General features: G+C 35.8%; 1 protein-coding gene across 1 annotated transcript in view; it reads left to right on the top strand.

Moving 5' to 3' along the window:
• Nucleotides 1–24581, top strand: part of FMN1 (formin 1) — a 137870-nt gene that overhangs the window by 16123 nt on the left and 97166 nt on the right. The window contains exon 3 of the mRNA XM_065636384.1: nucleotides 10767–10828. Coding sequence (XP_065492456.1) covers nucleotides 10767–10828 — 62 coding nt within the window. The remainder of the gene's footprint in view (nucleotides 1–10766; nucleotides 10829–24581) is intronic.

Here is a 24581-nt window from a genome sequence, read left to right as displayed (position 1 = left end):
CCCCAGGATGCCATTGGCCTTCTTGGCTGCAAGGGCACAGTGCTGCCTCGTGGTTATCCTGCTGTCCACCAGGACCCCCAGGTCCCTTTCCCCTACACTGCTCTCTGACAGGTCATTCCCCAACTTATACTGGAACCTGGGGCTGTTCTTGCCCAGATGCAAGACTCTACACTTACCCTTGTTATATTTCATCAAATTTTTCCCCGCTCAACTCTCCAGCCTGTCCAGGTCTCGCTGGATGGCAGCACAGCCTTCTAGCATGTCAGCTGCCCCTCCCAGTTTGGTGTCATCAGCAAACTTGCCGATAGTGCGCTCAATTCCCTCATCCAAGTAGTTGATGAATATATTGAATAGTACTGGTCCCAGTACCGACCCTTGAGGGACTCCACTAGATACAGTCCTCCAACCAGACTCTGCCCCATTGATCACAACTCTCTGGCTTCTTTCCTTCAGCCAGTTCACGGTCCACCTCACTACCTGGTCATCCAGACCACACTTCCTCAGTTTAGCTGCGAGGATGCTGTGGGAGACTGTGTCAAATGCTTTACTGAACTCAAGATAGACCACATCCACTGCTTTGCCGTCATCTAGCCACCTCGTTATGTCCTCATAAAAGTCTATGAGGTTGGTTAAGCATGACTTCCCCTTGGTGAAGCCATATTGACTGCCCCTAATGACCCTCTTATCCTTGAGAGAAGGTGAGATCTTCTGAAGGGTCCTTCTGTGACAGCTGAGATAACAGCGGGCTTTTGTGGTATTTTAGGTGAAGACTGACTAGTTTCATTCTCATGTCATGGAAGTGGTGAACCCGTGTACTTTTTATAAGTATACTACTTTTTTTTGACATTGAGTTTATATAATCCGTAATATACATAAAGTACTCTGAAATTTTGGTCTGCCTGTTTTGAAAAAATAAATATTTGAATAAAAGCCTCCTAAAGACATTCTCAAATTATGGAATACTGATTCCCTAGTGATTAAAACAGCTTTTCTGGAGAACAAGAAATTCTTTCTTAGTCCTTCTTTTAGTGTAATATATTGCTTCAGTATCTCTGGCCTGTCTTCTTTATTTCTGTAAGATGAGAACTTGTCATTATACTGTGTATGGGTGATCATTTGTTTATTCATTTAGCTGTTTCCTGTTCCCACGCTTTTCAAACAATTACAGTATAAGCAATCTGCTGAGTTAAAACTTTCTAAGCATTAAGACTTGTTTTCTTTTTTTGATCTTTTTTTGTAGTTGAGTTAGGAGCACTAGATATTGTTCATGAATATTCAATGTGATTATTTTACAAGACCTATAAATGAACCTTATGACCAGGATAAACTCTTGATGCATTATATCACTAAAGAACAAGTTAGTCCTTAATTCTACCATGGAACACCATTTAGATGATGATGCAAGTGGACATCATAATAGAAGAAATAAATTCAAAGGACGTTGAAGCCTTGTGCTGTTCGTTTGAAGTTTCAGAATGAGAGTCCACTCACGTTTATTACAGCTTTATGAATACTTCTTAGGAAAAAAAGATGGTGTTCAGACATTTTTGCCTTAATTAAAGCAACTTACATTGGAATTTGTTAGAATTTCCCTGGACATACCATCAATGATCTTAGGGCAGGAAAGTTAGATTGTCTGTATAAGCTGCCATTAAGTGGACTTCTGAAGAGTCTGGTCTGACAGACTCATGTCTTCCCGACAACTGAATTGCTAGCACCTCCCATTTCCTTCACTCAAAGAAGGCCTCACCTTACAGGACTATGGTGATGGTGTGGACGTCCTAGAAACACTTAGGTATTTAGAGTTACAGGCCACTCAGGTGATTTCCTGCTTGCTTGGAGACTGGGCAAATGGGTGAGCTATTAGGTTTTTCCATCCCATAAAAATCTTATATTTTTTCCCTCCTTTCCAATAGAAAAAATAAGTAAGCAACATCTTAGAATTGTTTGTGGAACAGTAAAAGAAAATCGTACCACTCATCTCTGCCCTAAAAAGCTGGGGTTCTGAGGTGAAGGAATTCTGGCCTATGCAACTTCTTGAACACAATAAACAATATTTACTGATCATACAGATATACGATTCAGATTTTGGAGGTCTTCTGAATTTGTAACTAAAATGATTAGAGGTGTAGTTATTTGGGAATTCTGTGTGTGCGTGTGTGTTAAAGAAGCCAGCTCAAATGAAATCCTCCATTCAACATCCTTGACACCTTGATATCCTAGCTGGACTTTCTCTGTAGACACCATAGACCCCAACAGGCCCAAAGAAGTTACAGGTGTATTGCCTGGAGATCATGTTTATCCTGGAAAGTTAGAATAAATACTAAAGCTGAATAGGTGGGGCAGTAAATATCAATGGACTCATTCGTATTCAAATATCAAGGGCCTAATAATACTAGAATATGCTGCTATTTTAGATACTTGGGATTTATGATTATCAATAGTAGATATAAGCAGTTGTCCATTATACATTTTATTTATAAGATTAGCTTTGAGAGCCAAAATTTTAGAAAACATAGTGATGTAAAAATTAGTCCAATATATTGAATACATCTTTCTTTGTTTCAGATTATTCTGTGTTAAGCTTTAAAACTCACAGTTATAAAATACAATAACAATTAAAAACTATGTGCTTTTTGTATAACTTACATCGGGATGAGCAACCTTTCTCTATTGCGTTTCCTTTTCCCTGTATGTAAGTTTTGGTATCTGTCAGCTTTCTGAGTCCCAGGTACATTTGTTTTTAAATTGCTATTCAAGACAACGTGAATAAAACCTTCTGCTGTTGTATCTGTGCACCCTTAATGTTCTTTAGAGTATTTGTACACTCTGCTCCAGAAGATGTGATGTATGAATGGTTATAGGCATTTGTCCACTGTTTCACAATGTGTGACACTCTGTTGTCTTCACACAGCTGATGTCTGTGATTCTATAATGAATTCCATTTCTGCCTTCTTAGAGCATTTTAAGCCCTTTGTTCACCTCTTGTCCATCTCAATTATTAACTTATTTTAATTGTTTTGTTTTGCTTCTTCAGCTTTTCCATTGTTCTTCCACAATCATTGTCATATCTGCTCACATACTATATTTGATGCAATTACAGGACACGGAGTTGCTTGCTCCTTGCACGGGTATTTAGTTGAAACACAACCTAATTTCCTTCTTGCAATCCATTACTTTGAATTTGATGTTAATTTAATGCTTTAGCTGATGTGTTTCAAATGTTGTAGTACCTTATGATAGGAAAATATTATTTAAAAAATCCTTGCTTTTAGATCCAAATTTCTTTTCCTGATATACTGATATCTTTTTAGTCAATATTATCTTTACATGATCCATATTGCCAGCCTACTTTAAAATAAGGAAACAGACTGATACCAAAACTCTAAGTTAACCAAGGAAGAATGTTATCAAATTTGCACTGGTTCTGTCTTTGCAATGTTCAATGCTAAAATATTTGTGTAAAATCAGACAACATACTAATTATAATTGATTTTCCTGCACCTGTGTGTAGGCAGAACCAAATATAGCATGACTGGAATTAAAGTTATGATAATTTCTAATATTGACTGTATCTATGAGTGGCAGAACAGGATCATGACATTAGTCTAGTTGATCACTCTGTAAGTTGTGGGGCTTTTTTTTCCCAAACACTTCTAAAAACATACAGCAGAACAAGGAAATTTCAGATATATATGTTACCATCAAACACAATCTAACAGTCATTACGAAAAAGATAAGACACAAAACTGTATTAAAATAAAAATCTAGATGAAAAACTAATGACAACACATTCATATTCAGATATTCAGAATAAAAAAACCAGTTTATATAGAACTATAAATCGGTGAATTATAGTTTGACTCCAGGGGAAAAAAAAAAAAATAGAAAAGAAAAAATAAAAGAAAAAGGTTGTTAATGGAGAACAAAACTGCCACCCAGTGGAAGTCACTAATTTTACATCAGCTTCCTCAACCTGCTGGCAAGACTCCTCCTAACACAGCCCAGGACACTGTGGGCCTTCTTGTCTCAAGGGCACATTGCTGGCTCACATTCAACTTGGTGTCTCCCAGGTCTTTTTCTGCAAAGCTGCTTTCCAGCCGATTGGCCCCCAGTACGTCGTGGTGCCTGGGGTTGTACCTCTCCAGGTGCAAGACTTTGCACTTCCCCTCATTGAACTTCATGAGGTTTCTGTCAGGCCATTTCTCCAGCCTGTCGAGGTCCCTCTGGATGGCAGCAAGACCCTCCAGCTTACAAGCCTCTTCTCCCAGTTTTGTATTGTCACCAAACTTGCTGAGGCTGCAAACACTCTGCAACTCTACATTCTGCACATAGTCATAAATGAACAGCAAAAATGAGACTTATGAAGGGGAAGCTTGCAACTCATATGAAGTTAGTAAGAGTAATGAAGATAAGACCTGAAAACAAACTTACCATTCTCTCATCAGGATGCAAACTTTTTTACATAAGGATCGATAATTTAAAAAAAAAAAAAAAAGGTAAATAAAATAAAATAAAATCTAGTATTGAGGGACTATGCAATAAAATGGCAAAGGAGATCCAAAATACAGAACTATTAAGATGTGCACTTGAGGAAAAAAATCCTAAATACATATAGAGAATAATGAACTCTGATCTGACAATTGGTCTTTAAAAGCAAAACCTTGAAGTTGAAATAGATCTTGGGAAGTGCCAGCTCAGTTCTCAGTAGTTATTATTGATAAAAGCAACTGAAGTTATAGGAAGCAGTAAGAAAGAAACAGAAGATAAAATCTTCTAGATCATCATAATGCCTTTGTATGAATGTCCACATTTTGAATTTTGTGGGAAAATGTACTTTTGTCAACTCAGAGAGGGTACAGTAGAACTGTAAAAGGTTCAGGGAAGGATGGCAACTTTGATCAATAATATGGAACATTTTCCTTATAAGGAAAGTCTATGTAGACTAGTATTTTTTCTACTGGAGAAGAATCAGTCAAGGGGACATATGACGGGGATCTCTAAAATCATGAAAAAGAAGTAAATGGGTAAATGGCAAATAGTCGCTCACTGTTTCTTCTAGCACATGAATTGGAGGCATCAAATGAACCAAACAGGTGCAGGTTCAAAATAACAAAAGGGTCTTTACCTAATGTGCAATTAACTCTTTGCTGCAGGACATTGTCTGCTTGCAGGAGTTTTAAGGTCAGCAATGCGCATTCTAGGAAGCGGAATCCACTTGCAAGCTGTTAAATATGCAAACAACTTCTCTGGTTTAGAAAGTTCCTGAATTGCAAATCAGGTTGCTGCACTTTCAGTAGTACTAGAAAAGTACTACCGCCTTTTTGCTGGTTTTTAATTTTTTTACATGTCATCTGCTTTTTAGCTACTGAGGCAGGATACTAGACATAATAGGCTTTTGGCTTGTCTCAACAGAGATATAAATTTGTTTGCTATGAAATGGAATTATTTTTATTTCACAGTAGCACCACTGCACTGTGGCAGTTTTCAGTTTACCTTCTCAGAGGTCTCTAGAAATAGGAACAAAAGTGCCCCCAAAACTCTGTAAATTAGGAATATGTGACATTGGTAATGCAAAGCAAGGTGGTTTTGCTTAATTCACTTCACTTTCAAGTGTCTTCTAGAAACTGAATCAGTTTCTGGAAAGAAATTCAGCTCCTTTTTCCAGCATTCTGCTGCTTTAATGGTCTACAATGAGATTATCTTTCCAAACTAGGTATTTTCTTCTACTTTTGTAGCAATTTTTTTCTCCTGTTATGCCTTAGTGCAGCATTTCTGTAAAGTCTGATTGACTGGATAACCCCCAGGTACCTTCACTGAGTAATAACTGTGCCCCTGGAAGTGATCTGGATAGAACTCTGAACTTGGAAAATTGATTTGATCTGGACCACAGGCATCTCTTTGTCCTGCTTCTATGTGAACGGAGGACCTTCGTGGTTTAATGTTGGTGTAAGTTACACATTGGATGCAAAATACATATGGCAAGTCCTAGAGGCAGAAAGTACAAATGTACAGGATCAAAGTGTAGAAAAGTGGTAGTGGTGGTGGAGGGACGGGTCATTTTCTCATCATTATCATTCTCCCGATGATGAGGTCCAAGTAGAGGTTTGGTCTATCTGATAACTCCACATGGTTAACAAGCCTGCATTAGATGCCTGTCTTATCTACCAACTGCAGCAAAACATGGGAGTAGATGGAAATGTAAGTTTCACAGTAAGGACAATTTTTATATTATTAATTTTATCTCAATTACGAACTGTTTAATTTTTCCAACAACAACATAGAAAAGGGAAACCTTGCACTGTTATGTCACTGTATATCTTTAGTTTTCACCAAGACCTCTATCCAGCTTCCCATGTACTTTGCCATCTTGAAAGCTGCTACTTTAAAAAAAGCATTTTAGTGAAACACTTTTCACTAACCTGGTATTTTAAAATACATTGCTAACTACCAGCAGATGTAACAAATATTTGCACTTATTTAAGACTTCATAATGTATATTTGCCTTATCTCATTGTCTTAGAAAAAACATCCAATTTTATGAATGTTTACTTTAGCTGCAGTGGGTTATAACTATTAACTGAAGGAAGAATCGAGTTGCATAAGTATAGAGTATGCCCAACTGGGCAAAAAATTCCATGATTTATTAAATTTTTCTTGGGATGGAGTCCTCTCAAAACAAAGGAAAAAGCAGTAAATTAGAAGTAACAAATGAAAATTAAGAGTTAGAGCTGGTTGGAGCTGAATCTATGCAATGAGATTGTTTAATTTTTTGCTTGTTTTCCTTATATAAAGCACTACAATTTAAAATTGTTTTCTCAGTGATTAAATCCTAATTTTCTTGTGGTCATTTTTCAGTTAGGAGCACTTGCCATCTGGTTTGTATCTGATTTATTTTTTTCAAAAGCCCTTCAGAGTAATATCTACATTAGGGATAGCTAACTTATTTATGCCCTCAAGACACTGTCTCCCGACAGGCTGCTTGGAGACCAGGTGAGTACAACAGGATATTTGTACAATCAGCTTCTGTTATGGCTGAACAACTTTAAAACCTCAGAAAATACAACCCCTCTGACATTACACAAACTAGGGTCTATACTGGCATGGGATACAATAGTCACCTTGTGATGCAAGATCAGTTTGGATCTACAAGGTAGTGTGTAAAGAAGGGTGAGCCAGGCTCTTTCTAGTGGTGTCCGGTGACAGGACCAGTGTGAGCAGACATTGGAACACAGGAAGGTCTAGCTAAACATCAGGAAACACTTTATCACTGTGAGGGTGACTGAACACTGGCACAAGTTGCCCAGAGAGGGTGAGGAGGATGGAGATTCATGGAAGCATTCAAAAGCTATCTGGCTGTAGCCCTCGGCAAGCAGTTCTCAGGGTGGGGTTGAACCAGATGTCCTCCAGAGGTCACTTCCAATATCAGCCATTCTGTGGCTCTCTGATTAGAAGCGTTATTTCCATGTTGGTCTTGAAGGTCCTTAAGATATTGTAGTACCAGGAAGCGGGAGGTCATAAAGTCCAGTTGTAACCTTCTACCTCAGCGGGCTCTGAGAACTCTCCACATATCTTCATGTGTCTTAACTCATAAAGCTAGATGAGTTACAGTGATTATATGAGAATCAGACTGGCTACACATAGAGCTGTATGGAATTTCTTAAACTCTGTCATAGTTAATTTGTAACTAGATGAAGCATTCACTGATAATTTAGAGTTTTTAGTACTTCTGGATTGTTTCTGTAGTCTAGATGACTCTGTGAGTTAAACGGAATTTAAGAACTCAGTTTATAAAGCCCTGCCTATATTTTGTTCACAGTAGAGTTACTTCTATTAACATGTCATTACTGTTTACTTTGCTGTTGTGATTTTACCATTCTAAGCAGCACCCCAACACCGTTGCATAATTAAACTTTATTGTTCTGTTGGCAGTATCTTCAGAAACTGATTTTGGAATATTCTTTCTAGTCAAATTCTGCAGTGTTTTAATGATTCAGATTGCCATCTCTATGTGCAGGATATTTTCTTGGCATGTTAACTATCCATGTAGAATGGATATAGAAACTAGGGTGACTTCACAAAAAAGTATGAAAGGAATAGACATGAGTTACTTCGTGTTATACAAAACTATAATAGTGATGTGATTCCTTTTTCATTATAATATCTTACACACAAAAATAAGTGTTCGCTTGAGAAGAATTGAAAGGTACTTTGCCAGGTGTGAGCTTTTAGCCAATAGAGAGTTTCTTCTAGTTAAAGAAGAAATATAATGGTAGAAAGAAACAAAAGTAACTTATGCTGTAGAATGTCAGTTTATTGCACAGTAGACAATCTATTGAATATGTTATAGTATGTAAATTAATGATGCACTTGCTTTTATGCAGTAGCATTGTTTAAAGTAATGAACTAGGTTTATTAATTATTATGATCTAGTACTTTCTAAGCATATTTTTAGGGAATAAGTAAACCAAAGAATAATTGCTGTTCTCTGTCTTCTGCTTGAGAACAAAGATTCAACAAAGCAATCTCTATTCAGCTAGGAGAAGTAATGAAAAACACATCCCAACTTAAATAACTTAAAATTATGGTATTTTGCAAAATGTCTGCCACAAAAAATGGCGTATACTTAATTTTTAAAAAAATCCTAAACTTTTTACACTGTGTAAAAGGGAGAATAGGTTTCATCCATCAGAATTCTCCAGTCATTCTCTAGCTGCACAAACATTTGTGCCAAGATAAGAAACTAAGCAACAGAGAGTTGGGCATGGGTAGGAATGCTGAAAAATCTGCTTTTGGTGCCAGTGCAGGTCTGTGTCAGCATATGTGAACTATGACTCTCTTACTCAAATCCCGAAGAATGTTAGGCATTGAGCAATCCCACATAGAAAGTAGATCTTTTGTTAAGGTAGATCTGTAGATCTGTGTCCTGTTAGCTAGACTAAGAACTGATGGTTAGCAGCATTGTCAAAGCCTGTTGTTTGCTTCAGTCCCCATGTGGCCATAAAAATTTAAACTTCAAGTCAGGATGCTGGTAAGATTCATGCCCTGCAAACTCAGTCTATGCTTAACCAGCTGAGGCGCCAGAAGGGTCATAACTATTTCTGGAGACCTGAGGCAGCTGTTTTCTTAAGTCCTGTTTAGGTGAATGGATAAGCAGAGTTTATTGCCAGAGAGAATACCAACCAGTCAAAGGGATTAACAACAGAAGGTCTAAAAGTCCATGGACCTAACTGGTTGTGACTCCAGCAGAGCAGTCAGGCAAATTTCCTATTCTGGAAAGCTTGAAGTAGAGGCCATTAGAGGAAGGAGGATTTTAGCTAGATACTGTTACCAGTTGGAATCACCCAAGTTTTTACTTTTTACTTTTTCTTTTGATTTTGTGTATCAGTTCAGCTGCTTGCATATATCCTCACCTGTGTTTGAAAAACATAGCTTTACATTAAAAGCTTGCACATCATACAGATTTCAGAGAGATGACTAGGTTACCTTTCCTTTTCTCTTTCCTCCATGTACTTTCAAGAGAAAAGGGAAAAAATAGAATAAAGTCTAAAAAAAAGATAAAAGCACCTAAGCACTGGAATATTTTACTGATCTAGTGCTTTGTTGCCTGCTTTGATGTTCTAATGCTATTTTATTGGTTCTACTGTTCCAGGGACCATACAAACCCCTTTAGTATTAGATAACATTGGCAGCAAAAAGTAAAGCCTTTGGACTGTTTTCAATCCTTGCTTAAATTAGGATTTGATTCCTTTTTTAGTCAAGGAAGCAGAAGCCAAGCCAGGGAACTAGAAATACACTTTCGGATGCATTTAGATTTGGAAGCAGATAGAAGTGGGGCTTTGATGCTCTGAGAATGAACTGCAGTTGCTTGTTTAGGAGGGCTGCAGCTTCTGGGCCAATGTCTTATAGAAGACAGGCTTCTCTTAAATCATTACACAGCTGTAATGAAAGGTCTTCTCTTTCTTCATCTGGCCAACTGTAGCCATGGTATGGACTGAGAAAAACCATAATATGAGACCCAGGTTCTAGAGGTCCATTTGGTAAATTTATACCTTAATATTACAGCCATCACTACACCTGTGTAATCAATGCCCAGCCTCCTAGTTTTTGCACTGGTGATTTAATTTTCTCTGGTTTTAAGTTTCATGCTTTCAATTTTGTTATACCTTTGTATTTTGTTATATTCCTACTAAATGAAAGAGCTATTTATTACCCTGTGAAGGTACTTAAGCCTTGTAATTAATCTTCATCTGATATAATTAAGACAAAGAATTCTTTGTATCTCTTGCTGTTGTGTACATTTCCAGGTCTTCATTTGTATTTGTGACTGCTCTTTTATCCAATTTGCCTGTGTATAGTGATTGCATGTTTACAATTCATTAGTTAGAATTCAGATATCGGTGTGCAAGCATGTGTCATAATATCCTAACAGCTCCACATTTATCTGCAAAGCTAAGCAAAACTAAAGTTACCTCTTGTTATTTCAGTCTAATGTATCTTCCCACCCATTTTCCTCTCTCATCATTGAAGACCTCTGCTTTGTCCTCTGGTCTCAGAAGCACCATGTAAAATCTGGTCATGTGATCTTAGAAAAGAATGCTAATTTCTATATTCAGATTTTCTTTTCAATCACCTTTGTGAAGGGTCTTCTGTTGGAGAGCCTGCATTTGCATTCTGGACCTAGTGGTGGTGTATGAAATATACTATGCTCAAGATGGCAAATTGTTTTCTAACTCTAATGGAATGTACTTTTTTCACTTTTACAGAGTACCAAGCTGCAATTTTGCATTTGAAGAGAGAACACAAAGAAGAAATTGAAACATTAAAGGTATACTTTTGTAATGATTTTTTCTTTCCCTGACTCTAGTGCATTTTACAGAATTAAGTAGGACAAACATATATTTCCATCAAATGTTAAGAATTGACTCCACCAAGCAAAGTGAAATATAACAAGGAAGTGGTTTTATCTTAAAAGCAGGAACTTAAATGGCAGTATAACTTGCAGTGAATTTGTTGAGCAGTCCTAGTTTAAAGAAAAATTAACAGCATCTTTATTTTCTCTCCAATTGTGATATATTCTTAAGCATAGGTGCACTGTGTTCTAATACAGGTCCATATGCTAAATCCTTATTTTACAAGTCATCAGGTACAAAACATTCTGCATTCTGTATATTCTTTGTCTTCATCAAGGTGAATAGAATGGGAAAACCCCAAATTTACTAACACCGGGAGTCTGATAATCCAGGATACTGATAACATTGGCCATGTCATTAGGCAGATCACATATAGCAATCATCAGACTAGTACAAGTACAGTATTTGTATGACACAGAGTATCTATGTCTTTGTGTCTGCACAAAGGCTGAGACAACAATGAATGTAAAACCTATGAAGCATGGAAAGTTCAGTGAGGTCTTTGAGTAGACAGAGTGGAATGATGGTAGCAGCTTGTGGAGTGGACAGGACAGGCAAAGAGCCTCTGGTGTGTGCAGCATCTCTTAAAATTCAGCACAGGGAAATGCAAGCTAGCACTAAAGTAAATACAAGAGTGATGTAAAATAAATGCTATTAATAATAACTTTTATAAAGAATAGCATAACTCTGACACACAAGAACAACAGGTGCATGTGAGGAGGATTTGTTCATTTTGAGAGGGCATTTCAGAGACTATGCAGTCTCAGTGAGAGAGAAAAATGTGTTCGTGCATCTCCAGCAACCCTGGAAACAGTAGAGGCAGAGGAGGCAGGTACTGACAAGCATAATGAAAGACCACACATCTCTCCAATTTCATCTTTCATTGAAAGAATGTTAATGTTTGTCTTGCATACGTTGTTTCCCACAAGAGTACATCTGGAAGACACTGGAGCAGAAGTAGATTAATTTATTTGCTGCTCATAACTTTGAATGATATAAACATTCTCTTTTAAATCAGTTTATTATTTTTTATCTGGATTATTTGACTTTTCCTCAAATATCATCATGTCTTAATGATTAATTGTGTTTATATGTTATCTTGTTTAGTAGTAAGGAAATTGTGAGTGGGTTGTTTCCAGAAAAATGAAATTGTGATGTAACTTTCAGTACCATAAAATCTCACCATTTTATGTATGTATGTAGTTATAATTAGAAATGAGCTAAAATCAAATATTTGCTGTCCATGATTAGTAGAAGACTTAGGCGTTCTTAGCAACAATGTCCTACAGATCATGTTTTCTTACATTGCATGTATTTGGTGATTATTTCCATGTTTGGTACTGGTTTATCTCACGCTATGTAGTTCCAAAGGCAAAACAGAAAAGGTGATATGATTTGTAGGCCTTTTAGGTAATGACACTGAAGTGAAAGGTCTATCTCATGATGCTCAGAAAAAATAATTGATTCAGAAAAATAATACTTAGATTATTGTATGCAAGACATAATTCAAACAAGATTTTTGGATTTCCATTTTGGAGTTACTCATAAGTTACTGGAGACGTTGCACAGAGTTCTGTTTGCAAGTTTGTAAGACTGATGATTCCTGGGATATTTTACAATATTGATGGATGTAAAAACTTCCTATACCAAAGTGCAGTTGAAGCAACTATCCTGTCTCCAGCAGTGACCAGCAGTGGGTGCTTAGAAAACACATATGAGAAATGCTGTCTTACTTTATGGTGGGGGTCCTGTATGATTTGGGTTTTTTGGCAAGTGTGTCTTCATTGTCTCTTCCATTCTGCCTCTACTACCACTGCCTCCATGCCCCTTCCTTAACAGTGTGCTGCTTGATTTTTGTACCTCAGCCCAGACTGGTGTAAGGCGTCAAGTTCATAAAAGATGCATAGTGATTAAATTACTGAGAAATGTTGCCCTAGTATGCCATTTCCAGCAATTAGTGTTTCAAGGGTTTCCTGAAACAGAGTCTGCACATAGGTTATGGTATATAGTACTGATTAATAAATTATAGTGTCACATGCTTTCATGACTTCTGAGTAGTGTTCCTGTTCTTTCCCTATATCTCCTTGACAAATAATTCATTATAGTAGAATGTGACCCATCATAGATGCAGTCTTTTTGTTTCTACAGTTGGTTTAGAACTGTTTATTTCTCTGGAACATGTAGAATGTCATGTGAAAATTTCTATATAGTGCCACATGAATAATCTAAAAAACATTTAGGCTGAAAATATTGAATTCCTATATTGTTAATATGTCCTGTGCCCAAAAAAGGTCAACACTAAGTTATTCATTTCGTGAAGAGAATGTCAAATCTTACTGCAGCATGTTATTTTTTGTAGTGGGTGAAATCTGAGAGTCAGATGCTGCTACATGGTCCTGCTGCTTTAGTAAATCATAAATTGTTAGTTCTACTTCTAAGTTTTAGTAGTTTTCTAAATGAAAGGGTGTCATTTTAAACTTTTTTCCCCCTTTTTTATAGTCCATCTACTTTAAGAGGTTCTTTCTCCTGTGTCCCTGATGTTCAAACATTTTAAAGAACAATTTTTTTTTCTTTGCATCTCTGTTGTTAGCCTTTATTATTTTGTCTCTAATTTCAAAGAATTTTTCCTGGGTTTCATGATTCATTTAAAAATTATTACTTTTCCTTTAAATTGCTTCAGTCTGTAATATTTAAATATAACAGCAAAGGGATATGATTTTCATTCTTTATGTTACTAGCATTTACACTGGTAAAAATGGAAAGCATTAGAGAAAACCAGACAACGTCTGTATACTCTCTTTCCTCTGGCTTTTCATTATTTGAAGGAAGGTAAAGATGTATTTTAAGACAAAAAAATATGCATTACTACATACTGCTGTACGTATTGAACTTTACATTGTAAAATTCCATATGGGAATGTGTAGGGAAGTAAAATTGTTTTTTTGTTTAATGTAACAACTTGTCGCATTTTATTATTTGAGAGTATAACAGAAAAATGTGGTGGCTTCAGCCTGTGCCTGTTGCCCCTTATCCTATCGGTGGGCACCACTGAAAGAAGTCTGGTCCCATCCTCTTGACACCCACCCGTAGATATTTATAAACATTGATGAGATCCCCTCTCAGCCTTCTCTTCTCCCAGCTGAACAGACCCAGCTCTCTCAGTCTTTCCTCATAAGAAAGATGCTCCAGAATGTTGCAGTCTTGAAGGATGTAAAATAAACACTGCATAGGGAGGGTGAACAACAGTATTGTGTATATTTTATGTTGCCATCTTTATGTTATCACAGTAACTTGAAGCTTTATTCCTTTTTTCTTTTTTGTTTTGATGTCACGTGAAATCAATTCTAGTCATGTAGTGTGGATATTAATGAAATTAAGATTCCAACATTTATTACACCAAGTCAGTAATTGATGAATCTGTACAATATAGTACTGCATAACAATCATAATAATTCATAATATCTCTTAATGGGTTCAGTAGTGTACACAATTCAACTGAATCATCCACATGAAGATGATCTTTAGAAAGGGTAATATAGTAGAGACAAATACTTTTTTTTTTACCCATTTACCTTTAACTACGTTTACTAGTTGCTGTGTTCAAAAAACTCTTTGAATTTTTCACCTGTTATTTGCAAAAAAATTGAATTATGTATTTTTAAGACATCAAACTATTTGTTGAATTTTTTACTTTCCCTGCTTCTGCCACTAGATGTCAGTTCAGTCTTTCAGAAGAAGTTCCCAAAGTACGTCACAGCTTCTCTGGGTGTGTGCAAATTCCATACGTCCTTCTAAATGGTGAGAGTAGGTGTGGTGGTATCATCCTGCCCACTATTGGTGGATCTGGCACAGTCTTAGTTTTAGGTCAGAAATTAGCTTGCACATCCTAGAACTAGAATCAAAGTTGCTTGATAGATAAGTAGTAGCTGTCGTCACCTTAGTATTTTTCCCTACAGAATCAAGTCTAGGTATCTAATAACCAACTAAGTAGATGGCAGCATCTTAATATTAAATCGAAATATTGTAAACGGACTACTGACTTCTGAAAGGAAGAAACTGACTTTAAGGCAATATTTTGATTGCAGTATTTAATAGTTAACATAGCTGCACAAGGATGTAGCATATTTTTTTCTGTAAGTTCATTTGATAAAATGAGTTAAAAAGTTAAACTTTTTCCCTATTTTCTCCTGTTTAGTCTCCCATTTATTAATTTTAAAATTAAAGTCTTAAAATGTCCTATAACATGAGATACGATGGATCTTTCTCTCTGATACAGGTTATTAGGCTTCCACCAGCTCACTACATCTTTCACATGTTCCCAAACTGAGAATAATCGTGTCTTTAGCCATTAATCACAGGTTTTTATAATAATATTAGTATATATTATGTGATGCACATTATATAATACACTCTATAAGTAATAATAACAACAAATATTTGATAACAATATAATATAAACTATAGATTGCTTGTAAATTATACATATTATGTATTATATCTAATATATATTATACATAACATATATTACATAGTAATATTTCTACATCACTGAAATATCTTATTGCAAATTTTAGAAGGAAATACCTGTAGTTGCATCTAACACAGTTATGAACATATTGTTGAAACTTAAGAAATAGTTAACAGTAATTACAGTCGGTGTATGACTGCCCATGACATTATGAAAGAACAGGCTGGCCTCATTTAGAGAAGAATGTATCATGGGGTGTTCATAGTGACCTTTGTGGTCTCCTTAGTAATGTTCACATTTTTGCACTTTTGCAAAGGCTTCAAGAGCTGAAATATAGAAGCAAACTTGCTTAACTTTGAAAACAATCTCATATCAGAAATTGAGATTAATGACCAATGCCTCAAAGTGCCATAGAAAAAGGTTGAAAGATGTGGAAGAAAAAAGAATGTGAATGGGAAAGTCATAGCACCAGTCAAAAATGTCTGATAATGTCAGAATGATTCATTTTTATTTTGTATTGAGACCACAAAGACATCAAAGAATTTTCTCAGTTATTGAGAGAAGTAATAAAGCTTTACCTGTGTGACAACCTTTTCATTCTTTTCAAATCTGTTTTAACATCTCATGCTTCACAAGTCTTTCCCTGGCACTTTGTCTTTCCCTGGCCCTTTGTCTTTCCACTTTCCCATTTGTTTTCCCTCAGGTTGGTGTGCTTCCATTTGTGAATGCTTCCATTGCTCTTTCATAATGAGTGTAACAAAAGGTGCTGCTTCTCCCTGCTACATTTTGACATTCGTAATTTGACTGTGGGTGGCGGTGGTGAATAGTGTTGAAAGCTGTTGTATGCCACAATGCTTATCAAAAAACCTCTTATATAAGTGGGTGATTTCACTTTTATTTTGACAATTTAAAATGTCTTTTACTTGTATACAAACATGAAATTTCATTTCACCTTCAGAAAGAACACCAGAAATTAAATGCTTTAACACCAAATCAAAACATTTAACAATATTTGAATTTATCTTAATCTTCTCTGTTGTAGATAGTCTGTTACAACAAAGCGGATTCAATTGAAAATTTTCTGACCTGGATGCTCTTAGTAGGGATCTTTATGATTCCTTTCTGGCAAAAAAAGAATTCTTCTTCTCCCCTCGGTTTTATAAGTGCATACGTGAATTCTTGTATGGGAAAGGGGTTTCACAATTTGTCAGAAGCCATTATGTTTTGAAATCTACTATTAAAATATGAGGGCCAATGACAAAGAGTGTTGAAAGCTTTGATATGCTACAGTATTTAACAAAACAACATTTAAGAAGTGGATAACATACTGACTTTTGATAATAGGATTTTGCTTCAGAATACTGAGATTGTTATTTTTTAACCTTTACAAGATGAAATGCATCCATAAGGTTGCTAGCTGCTTTGTGTGATCTTCACCGAATTTTCATGTCCCAGCATGCACAAATAGGAGAGAATCTGTATCGTGTATGCTTCTGGCTAGTGGAGTGGGGTCGCAGCTCAAAGGAGCAGCCAAGGTCACAAAGGTTTATTAGTCAGTCTTTCCTAATGAGCTGTTGGGGCTTTTCAGCATTTCCATGTGTTGTTACTGATGAAGGTCTCCCAGCTTGTGGTTAATTATTGATACTACTCTTGCCTAACTTGAAATGTTTCAGACTTTTGTGGTTAGCTGCTAAATGTATGGCTTACCAGTGCGTGTGTACTGTGTGTCTCATGAATCTTCTTGGCTACTTGGTCCTCCTGAAGGAGGTCCCCCTGTTCAGTGCAGAACCTGTCTGCAGATCAAGACAGAGAAAATATAAAGGCTGAGAAAAGCTTAAAAAATATGAGAAAGAAGAGACTGAAATCCTCTGAAATTATATTAAAATGTCGATTTCAGTACTCCCAGGGCTCCCAGACAATGGGAGCAAGATTATCTTTAAGGTATGCATTTCCTGAAACAGAAAAATCCCAGCAGGAGAAAAATTACCCAGTAATGAAAAATTTGCATGGCCAGTGCTAGAGAAGGTGGAGTAGCAGACGAGGGAATGATTTCCCAGTTCAGTGCTTAATTACATTTCAAAAACTTGCACATTATAATGCCTATATTGGTGTCATACTCTGTACTCAAATTCTTGATGAAGTTTTAAGTATCTCTGCTGTGCTCTGAAACTTATATTAAGCAAAATTCTCGCTCTCTTCTCCTCCTCCACTGACTTCTCTTTTCCATATTTTTGATGCAAGTGGTGCCTTTCATCCTCACTTTCCTTTAATCATGCATTTAGATGGTGATTATTTTCTATCAGATAGCTTTAATATCCATGAAGACTCTTTTCTTTGATTGTGTTGTTGTTTGGTGGTTTTGGTGGGTTTTTGGTTTTGGGGTTTTTTTCCCCTCCCCCACCTTTTTTTTTTTCACTGATACTTGCCATGTCTTATATTGCTGCTCTATTATTTTCATCAATACAAATTCACTGTAAGAACTTGGATTGTTTAGACTTCATGTCAGCTGCAGAATGCTTTTAATTCCACATGTTGATCCAAGGATTCTCCTGTTTATTTGAGAAGTTACCACAGAGCATATTATACGTATTGTATGCAGTGAATATCTCTTTAACTCTGTTTCAGTATGTGGACATGGTATTATTAATATATAGCTGAAATGTGTGTACAGATTAACAAGATAATCTATGGCGATAAAACATCAGCAAGACTGAGCTCCTATTCAAATTTAGACACATTACAAAACACTCTGCTTAATTAGGGCTAAAAAGAAACTCTTCTAAAAAAAATAATTATAAACCCCTGCATTTATCATAGTTTGTGAAAGTTAATTTATCCCGTCACCTTGAGTATGCTATGCACTCAGGAGAATAAAGTAGAACACATACTGTGAACATGGTGACATTTTATTTTGACAGATTTGGAAGACCTCTGTAACATAGGAAACAATTGTCTACAAGAGAAAAGGAGTGAAATGTCATCATGGGAGTATAAAAGACACTAAAAATTAAATAGCATTGATGTTATCTTATCAGTTTGATTTTGAAAACATGTACCACATGCTTCCTTGCCAAAATCATCTGCTTTTTGAAATTTACTACACCAGATGTCTGTTTGAATCTAATAATTGTAAGCCAGTTCTCTGAATGAAATACATAATTTTGTGTAGTTTAAAAATTCTTGCTTTAATATTCCTGGTTTTAGAACAGGGACAAATTTGGCAAGGGTGAAGTTTTTGGTGGTAGAGGGAAAATCTATCTGAAATTGGAAGTGAAATATCTTGAAACAAATCTATTCCTTCTCATATTAAGTAAAGACTTCAGATTTTAGCAGCTTCTGACTTTGTAAATCCAGTGCTTATTGTACCTATTGCATCTGCTGGTGCTGACCAAATTTTTAATGTGCCATTTCCACAAAGCCTCCAAAGATACTGAAGCCACCAAAGTTATAAAAATAACTCTGGGGCAAAACTAAATTCCACTGATTAATGGGTGGCACCAGTTACTCTTGCTTAAGTGGGGATCACCCTTCCAAGGATGCTTTGAAACTAAAAGCTAGGAGCCTGTCTCCTGACCCGCTTTGGATTATAAGGCAATGTCAAAGAAAAGCCACTGGAATCTGAAGCAGGCCACAAGAGCTGGAAAGATGTATGGAAATATGAGAGGTGGAGCTTTAGGTAGAAAATGATGAGTAGAGATACTAGGATGAGACTGGCTAGCTGGAAAACGAAAGTAGTCTGGATGTTAAGACAAAACTGTAGGAGATAGATTGCAGAGACTTGGATCTGGGCATCACAATACACATTCTACTTAGGAGTAGACAATTTCCCCCAGAATATGTATCATAGAATGAAAATAGTCTATTCAGTATTTGATTTTATCTTTGTTGGTCACTGAGTAATAACCTCCCTTGTTTATTAATCAAAATGTTATCTGAATATAGATAGTTTCATTATGGTTTTTCCAGTGTCACTAGTTTTAATTTGTTAGGATGTTTCGTATGTATAAACTGGATTTTACAATATATGTTCAGATACAGCACATATTATAATTCATATTATACGCACCTAAGGTATACCAAAGCCCTAAGCTATAACAAATTTATTGGTATGCTTGCGTTTACATATACATTCACATCATAGTTCAGTTCGACTTACCTTGCAACTATAAATTGGATCTGAAGATCTCAAAATAGTTGCTTAGAAAACAAGTGTATCATTGGTTACCACTTGAGAAACACTGACTAAAGTGACTTGTGACTCATATTGTAGGAACTATACAACTTAAGCAAATATAGAGTCTGATTTTCCAGATCACCATTATCATGCCTTTACTGTTACGTCTCTTACTGTGTTTCCATGCTTTGTTCATGATATACCTTTCAACTCACACACATAATGCAGAAGTCTTAAAAGCTTGCAACTTTTTCATAATACAGTTTTGGATTTTTGTCTGGAATAACTCCCATCATGTTGTCTGAATGAGATACCAGTTCTGTTGAAGATAAAGTTTCTGCGTAGCCGTGCTACATGGAAACATCAATGAAGATGGAGAAAATTAAGATTACTCTGGCAGCTACACTTATAGTTTTCCCTTTGGAGTAACTGACCAAGTTAGGGTTTTTAACACATTTTTGTGTGTGCGATATTTTCGATTTCCATAATGGGAGTATTTAGAATAATGTGATGATGTGTGATTAGCATGTAGTATACAATAGTTTAAATTAGATATGTCTTTTACACAATTACGGAGTCATTTCCATAATTGATGTTATACTTCTCTTTATCCAGGTAGAATCTCGGAAGTTCATGAGCAATATCTGAGATACTGGTATCTTTACCTGCAGGGTGGAGCATAAACAACTCTACACTGTTAAAAAGAAGGCCAGTGCTAGTTATAAACACAGTATTGGGTTTTCTTCTAAATGTTACCTGATTGGTGAATATTTAAAGACTGTCTTCTGTTTTTAACACTAAAGTTTATTTGCAGAATTGGAAGCTGCTTAGTTAAATTAAGATAGAAATCATGAAAGATAACCTTGTGTATGTAAGATCTCATATGCTTTGCCTTGGCACGATATCTGTGGTTTGAATTTTCTTTTTAATCATTGTAATTGAGGCAAGTATTATATTGTCATTATGAAAAAAATATATATAATGAAGTTGTGAAGAAAGGAATAGATTTTTTTTGTTGTTCTTCCATAGAGAGTGTGTAACTTAATGAAAACTGTTGTTTTCTGAATGTGAAGCTGATGTGAAATTAGCCTCTGCCTTCATTTCCTTTGCTATAGAAAAAGGAGTAGTATTTTTTGTAGTTTAACGTATTTTATGTCAGAGGAAGGACTGTTTCACCAAGTAATCCATTTGTTTTGACGTGTTGAGGTCCCTCTGTGTAACTTGTGAGGAATGCGATAATTGTAAGCATCAATTACTCTTTTAGATGACTATGTTCCTTAGAGTAAAACTGAACCTCTCTCGTTATTTTGATACCTGGTGTCAAAAAGGCTCCTGAAAATTAAATTCCCTCCATAGCTAGGAAATAAACAGCTTGCTATACCTCAAAATCTTTTAGCGGTTTTCGCTGTACATTTGAACTCCATATATTTGTGGCAAGGCTAGTCATCTCCTCAGTGTAGGTATTCTTAGAATTTTTAGACAAAAAATTCCTACTGAAATGTAGTATTCATGGTTCCTCGTTGTTCTTCTGCAGATATATAACTTCATCTTTGCTTACTATTTTCTATGTGCTGTACTTACACTACTTTTTGCTTTGACCAAGTCATTGGTTGCAATTTAGGAGAATGTGATAGATATCATTACTTTCCTATGTTGTTACAAAGCTTTGTTGTAATGGCTTAATCTGGAGACTGGTTGCCAAAGAAATTAGTTCTTTATACTGTGAAGCAATGTTGACAGTAAACTCTCCTTTCCTCTCCACCCCCTCCCAAAAAGAAAAGGAAGAAAAGAGAAGAAAAACAAGGTTGCATTACAATTCTGGCAACATCAGCCACACTAATAAAATCAAATTCAATGTTGTTTTACGACTTTGAATTTATGTGACTGCACAGGATCAAAGGATTTGTATCCCAGTGGACTGCAAGGTCTATAGTTCATGGCAAAAAAACCTCATCAAAAAGAACATTTTAGTAGTAAGGCTTTTCATTTTAATCAGCCACAGTAATAAAAAAGCTGTTAGGTGTCCAAAAACATTCTCCCAAGATCAGAGACAACTTGCTCTCTACTACAATCAGTTTTCTTATTGGATCCATACTGCCTCTGTAGTTTTTGTCACTGAAACTTCATCTTCAACTTGTTTTCAGCCATTTTTTGCATTGTTTTCACATTGTACATGCCGAATCATTATATGTATCAGTAAAAGTAATGATTCATATAATTTCCCTGCAAAATGAGAAATACTGTAAATTCTTTTAAGTAAATTGTCATCAAAATGAGTGATTAACTTAAATAAAATTTTAAATACCGGTCTATATTTTTATATATTGTATTTTAAAATATTTGAATAGCAATAATTTACTTTTTTTTTCTTCTTGGGTATAATCTTTTGAACAGTATCACAAAGCATAGGTGTTAGGTTTTTTGTACATGTACATAAATTATAACCTAGGCTGTCCTAAGACTAAGGTAGCAGCTCCAAGTGAGAAACAGAATGAGGAAGTAACAACATTTGTGATAGGAAAGGCTGTTGTTATTATGTTTGGATTCTGCATGTTAATTGTTCATGGTCCTAGTTCAACAAAAGTTTGAAATTAATTTTTAACATATGGTGTGGTTTCATTCTTTAATTAGCTTGGCCTCAGATAAGTTGTATGCAATATATCATTTACATTTATTGATGTGTTGCGTGCTGAATTGCCTCATTCCTGTCTGCAGAATGTAAATGTTGAACACAGTTTAACAATACGTAGAGATTTTACCAATTAAATTGTCTATGAAAGTATCTGCTTTCCTTGAAATTTACAGGTATGTTTCAATTTAGCTGGCTACCCCCTTTTTACAAACTCTGTCAGATTTATCGGTTTATTTTTCCTAGTGTAAGCTAGCTTACATTTAGGAAGACTCAACATGTGGTCACTTTCTGCTCCCCTTCTGCATGGCATGACATGCATTGGATGTTACATGGTCTCTTGTAGCTGCTGCACACTACTTATTTGCAAAATTCTGGTAGGCGGTGTATTCCCTTCTCACTGCTACCCAAGGTACATGCAGGCTTATATCATTTTTTGTCAGTTGAATATTTTCATGCTTTTATTACTCTTAAAATCTTTCATTCAAATGAACAGAAACTTTAGTATTAGTGGGAATTTTATGTTACCTACCAAACATATGAAATCTCGTAAAATACTAAACTATGTACTGTTTGTATTTTTTTTATTAATAACCTGAAATTTACCCCTTTAAGCACATATTTTTAACTGTTGGCTTTACTAAGTAATATTTAGCCTGGGTTTTTAGAGGTGCCATCATTTATCGCAAAGGATGACATTGCTTAGCAAATGTGTCTGTAGCAAGAAGTTGGTGAATCCAAGGCATTAATAATTTTCTGCTTGATGTATATATCAGATTCAAAAAAGATTTAAATTCCTGTGAGATTTCTCTGTCGGCACAGAGATGCCACGTCACTTACCAGGCGCTAAGATTGATGTAATCAGATCCAGAAAGGTGGAATATGCTGTGCAGTACAATGAACATTATCAGAGATATTTTTCCATATATTGGAATTCATAATGTTTGCAGGATTTTGAGAGATTACCAAGAAATTACAAGGATACATCAAGGGCTCGATCTGGGTGTTTGACTAGAACTTACAGAGAGGGGGAGGAATTTACTCTTAATAAGAGGGTTCATCTGAGTAAAGTTACAAGTAAATAGGACAGCTCTAGATAAGCAAGGACTAGAGACGAGCCATTGTGAGCTATGTATTGTATAACAAAATTTTCCAAGTGAGTTAATTTGTGTAATATAAGATGGTTAGATGGTAGTTGTTAACAGGGACTGAGGGGAGGACATGTATATGTGCAGGAAACCAAACTTAGATAAATGTAATTATACAGAAACATTTACAGAGCAGTCACAAGGCATCAGGATAAGGAAAGCAAATGTTGAGGTAACCAGGAAATCACCCTGTGAGGAACATGGAAAAGAGGACAGAACATAAGAGAGAATCAAGGATCCACAAACAGCTGGAAGAGGAAATGCAGAAGCTTAGAAGAATATAGCACTATGTGCAGTCTATCATGCAAGGCGTGATTTGTATCTTGTACAGAATAGTCCTTTGAAATACATGGTCCTGATCAGAAAACACCTGCGGAGTTCTTGTGTCAGAGATCTGCTTTGCATGACTCTTCATACTTGTCCTACAGTGACAAAAATGGGAGTGTGTTTGTTACCTTTGTATTTGCATGGTCACTGAAAGCTTAGCTGATTAAAAAAAAAAACAGGCAAACACCCCAAACCCTTAGGTTACATATATTTTAATACAAAACAAAAACCAAACCAAATAAACAAAAACACAAACAAAACCAAAAACCCCAACCAAAAAACCAAACAAACAAAAACAAAAAAGAAAACAAACAAACGAAACCCAGCCATTTCTTATTTATTGTCTTTATAGATCCACTAGTCTCAATATGTGTAAATGCACTGGCCAAACACTTGCAAATCTTCTGACAGGCACTCCTTGTTGGGAGACAAGCAGACAGGCTTTGCAATTGGAAGGATGGTAGTTTGGCTGTTATTGATTCTGGGTCCTGGAAAATGGTGAGGAGGAGGAACACAAGACAGAAAACATATATAAATAATCGAATTGTTAAAAAATGGGATTTAACTTAGGAGAATAATTTTATAGTAATAAAATTAAAGTGAAGGGTGATAGCAAGCCTATAAATTAATATAGTAATTACAGTGACACATTTCCTGTGTAGTATAGGGTTGAATGTGCATAGAAGATGAAATAGGCAAGAAGAAGAGAAAACAAACACTGGGGATCGCTGGGAAATGAATTCAAGAAGCAAAGCAAAGGGGCAATACAACTGTCAACTATAAAGAGGGAGGAGAGTGAAGAGTAGCTGAAGATGTTAATAAATGTTTCTTAGTTTTGTATGCAGAACTGAGTCTCTAGAAAAGAAGTACTCAAAATGTGTTATAACTGCAAACTAATTGTGAAGTGGCATGAAGAGCATGT

The sequence above is a fragment of the Caloenas nicobarica genome, chromosome 5, assembly GCF_036013445.1.
Source record: "Caloenas nicobarica isolate bCalNic1 chromosome 5, bCalNic1.hap1, whole genome shotgun sequence".
Taxonomy (NCBI): domain Eukaryota; kingdom Metazoa; phylum Chordata; class Aves; order Columbiformes; family Columbidae; genus Caloenas; species Caloenas nicobarica.
This window is presented reverse-complemented; position numbering and strand designations above follow the sequence as displayed.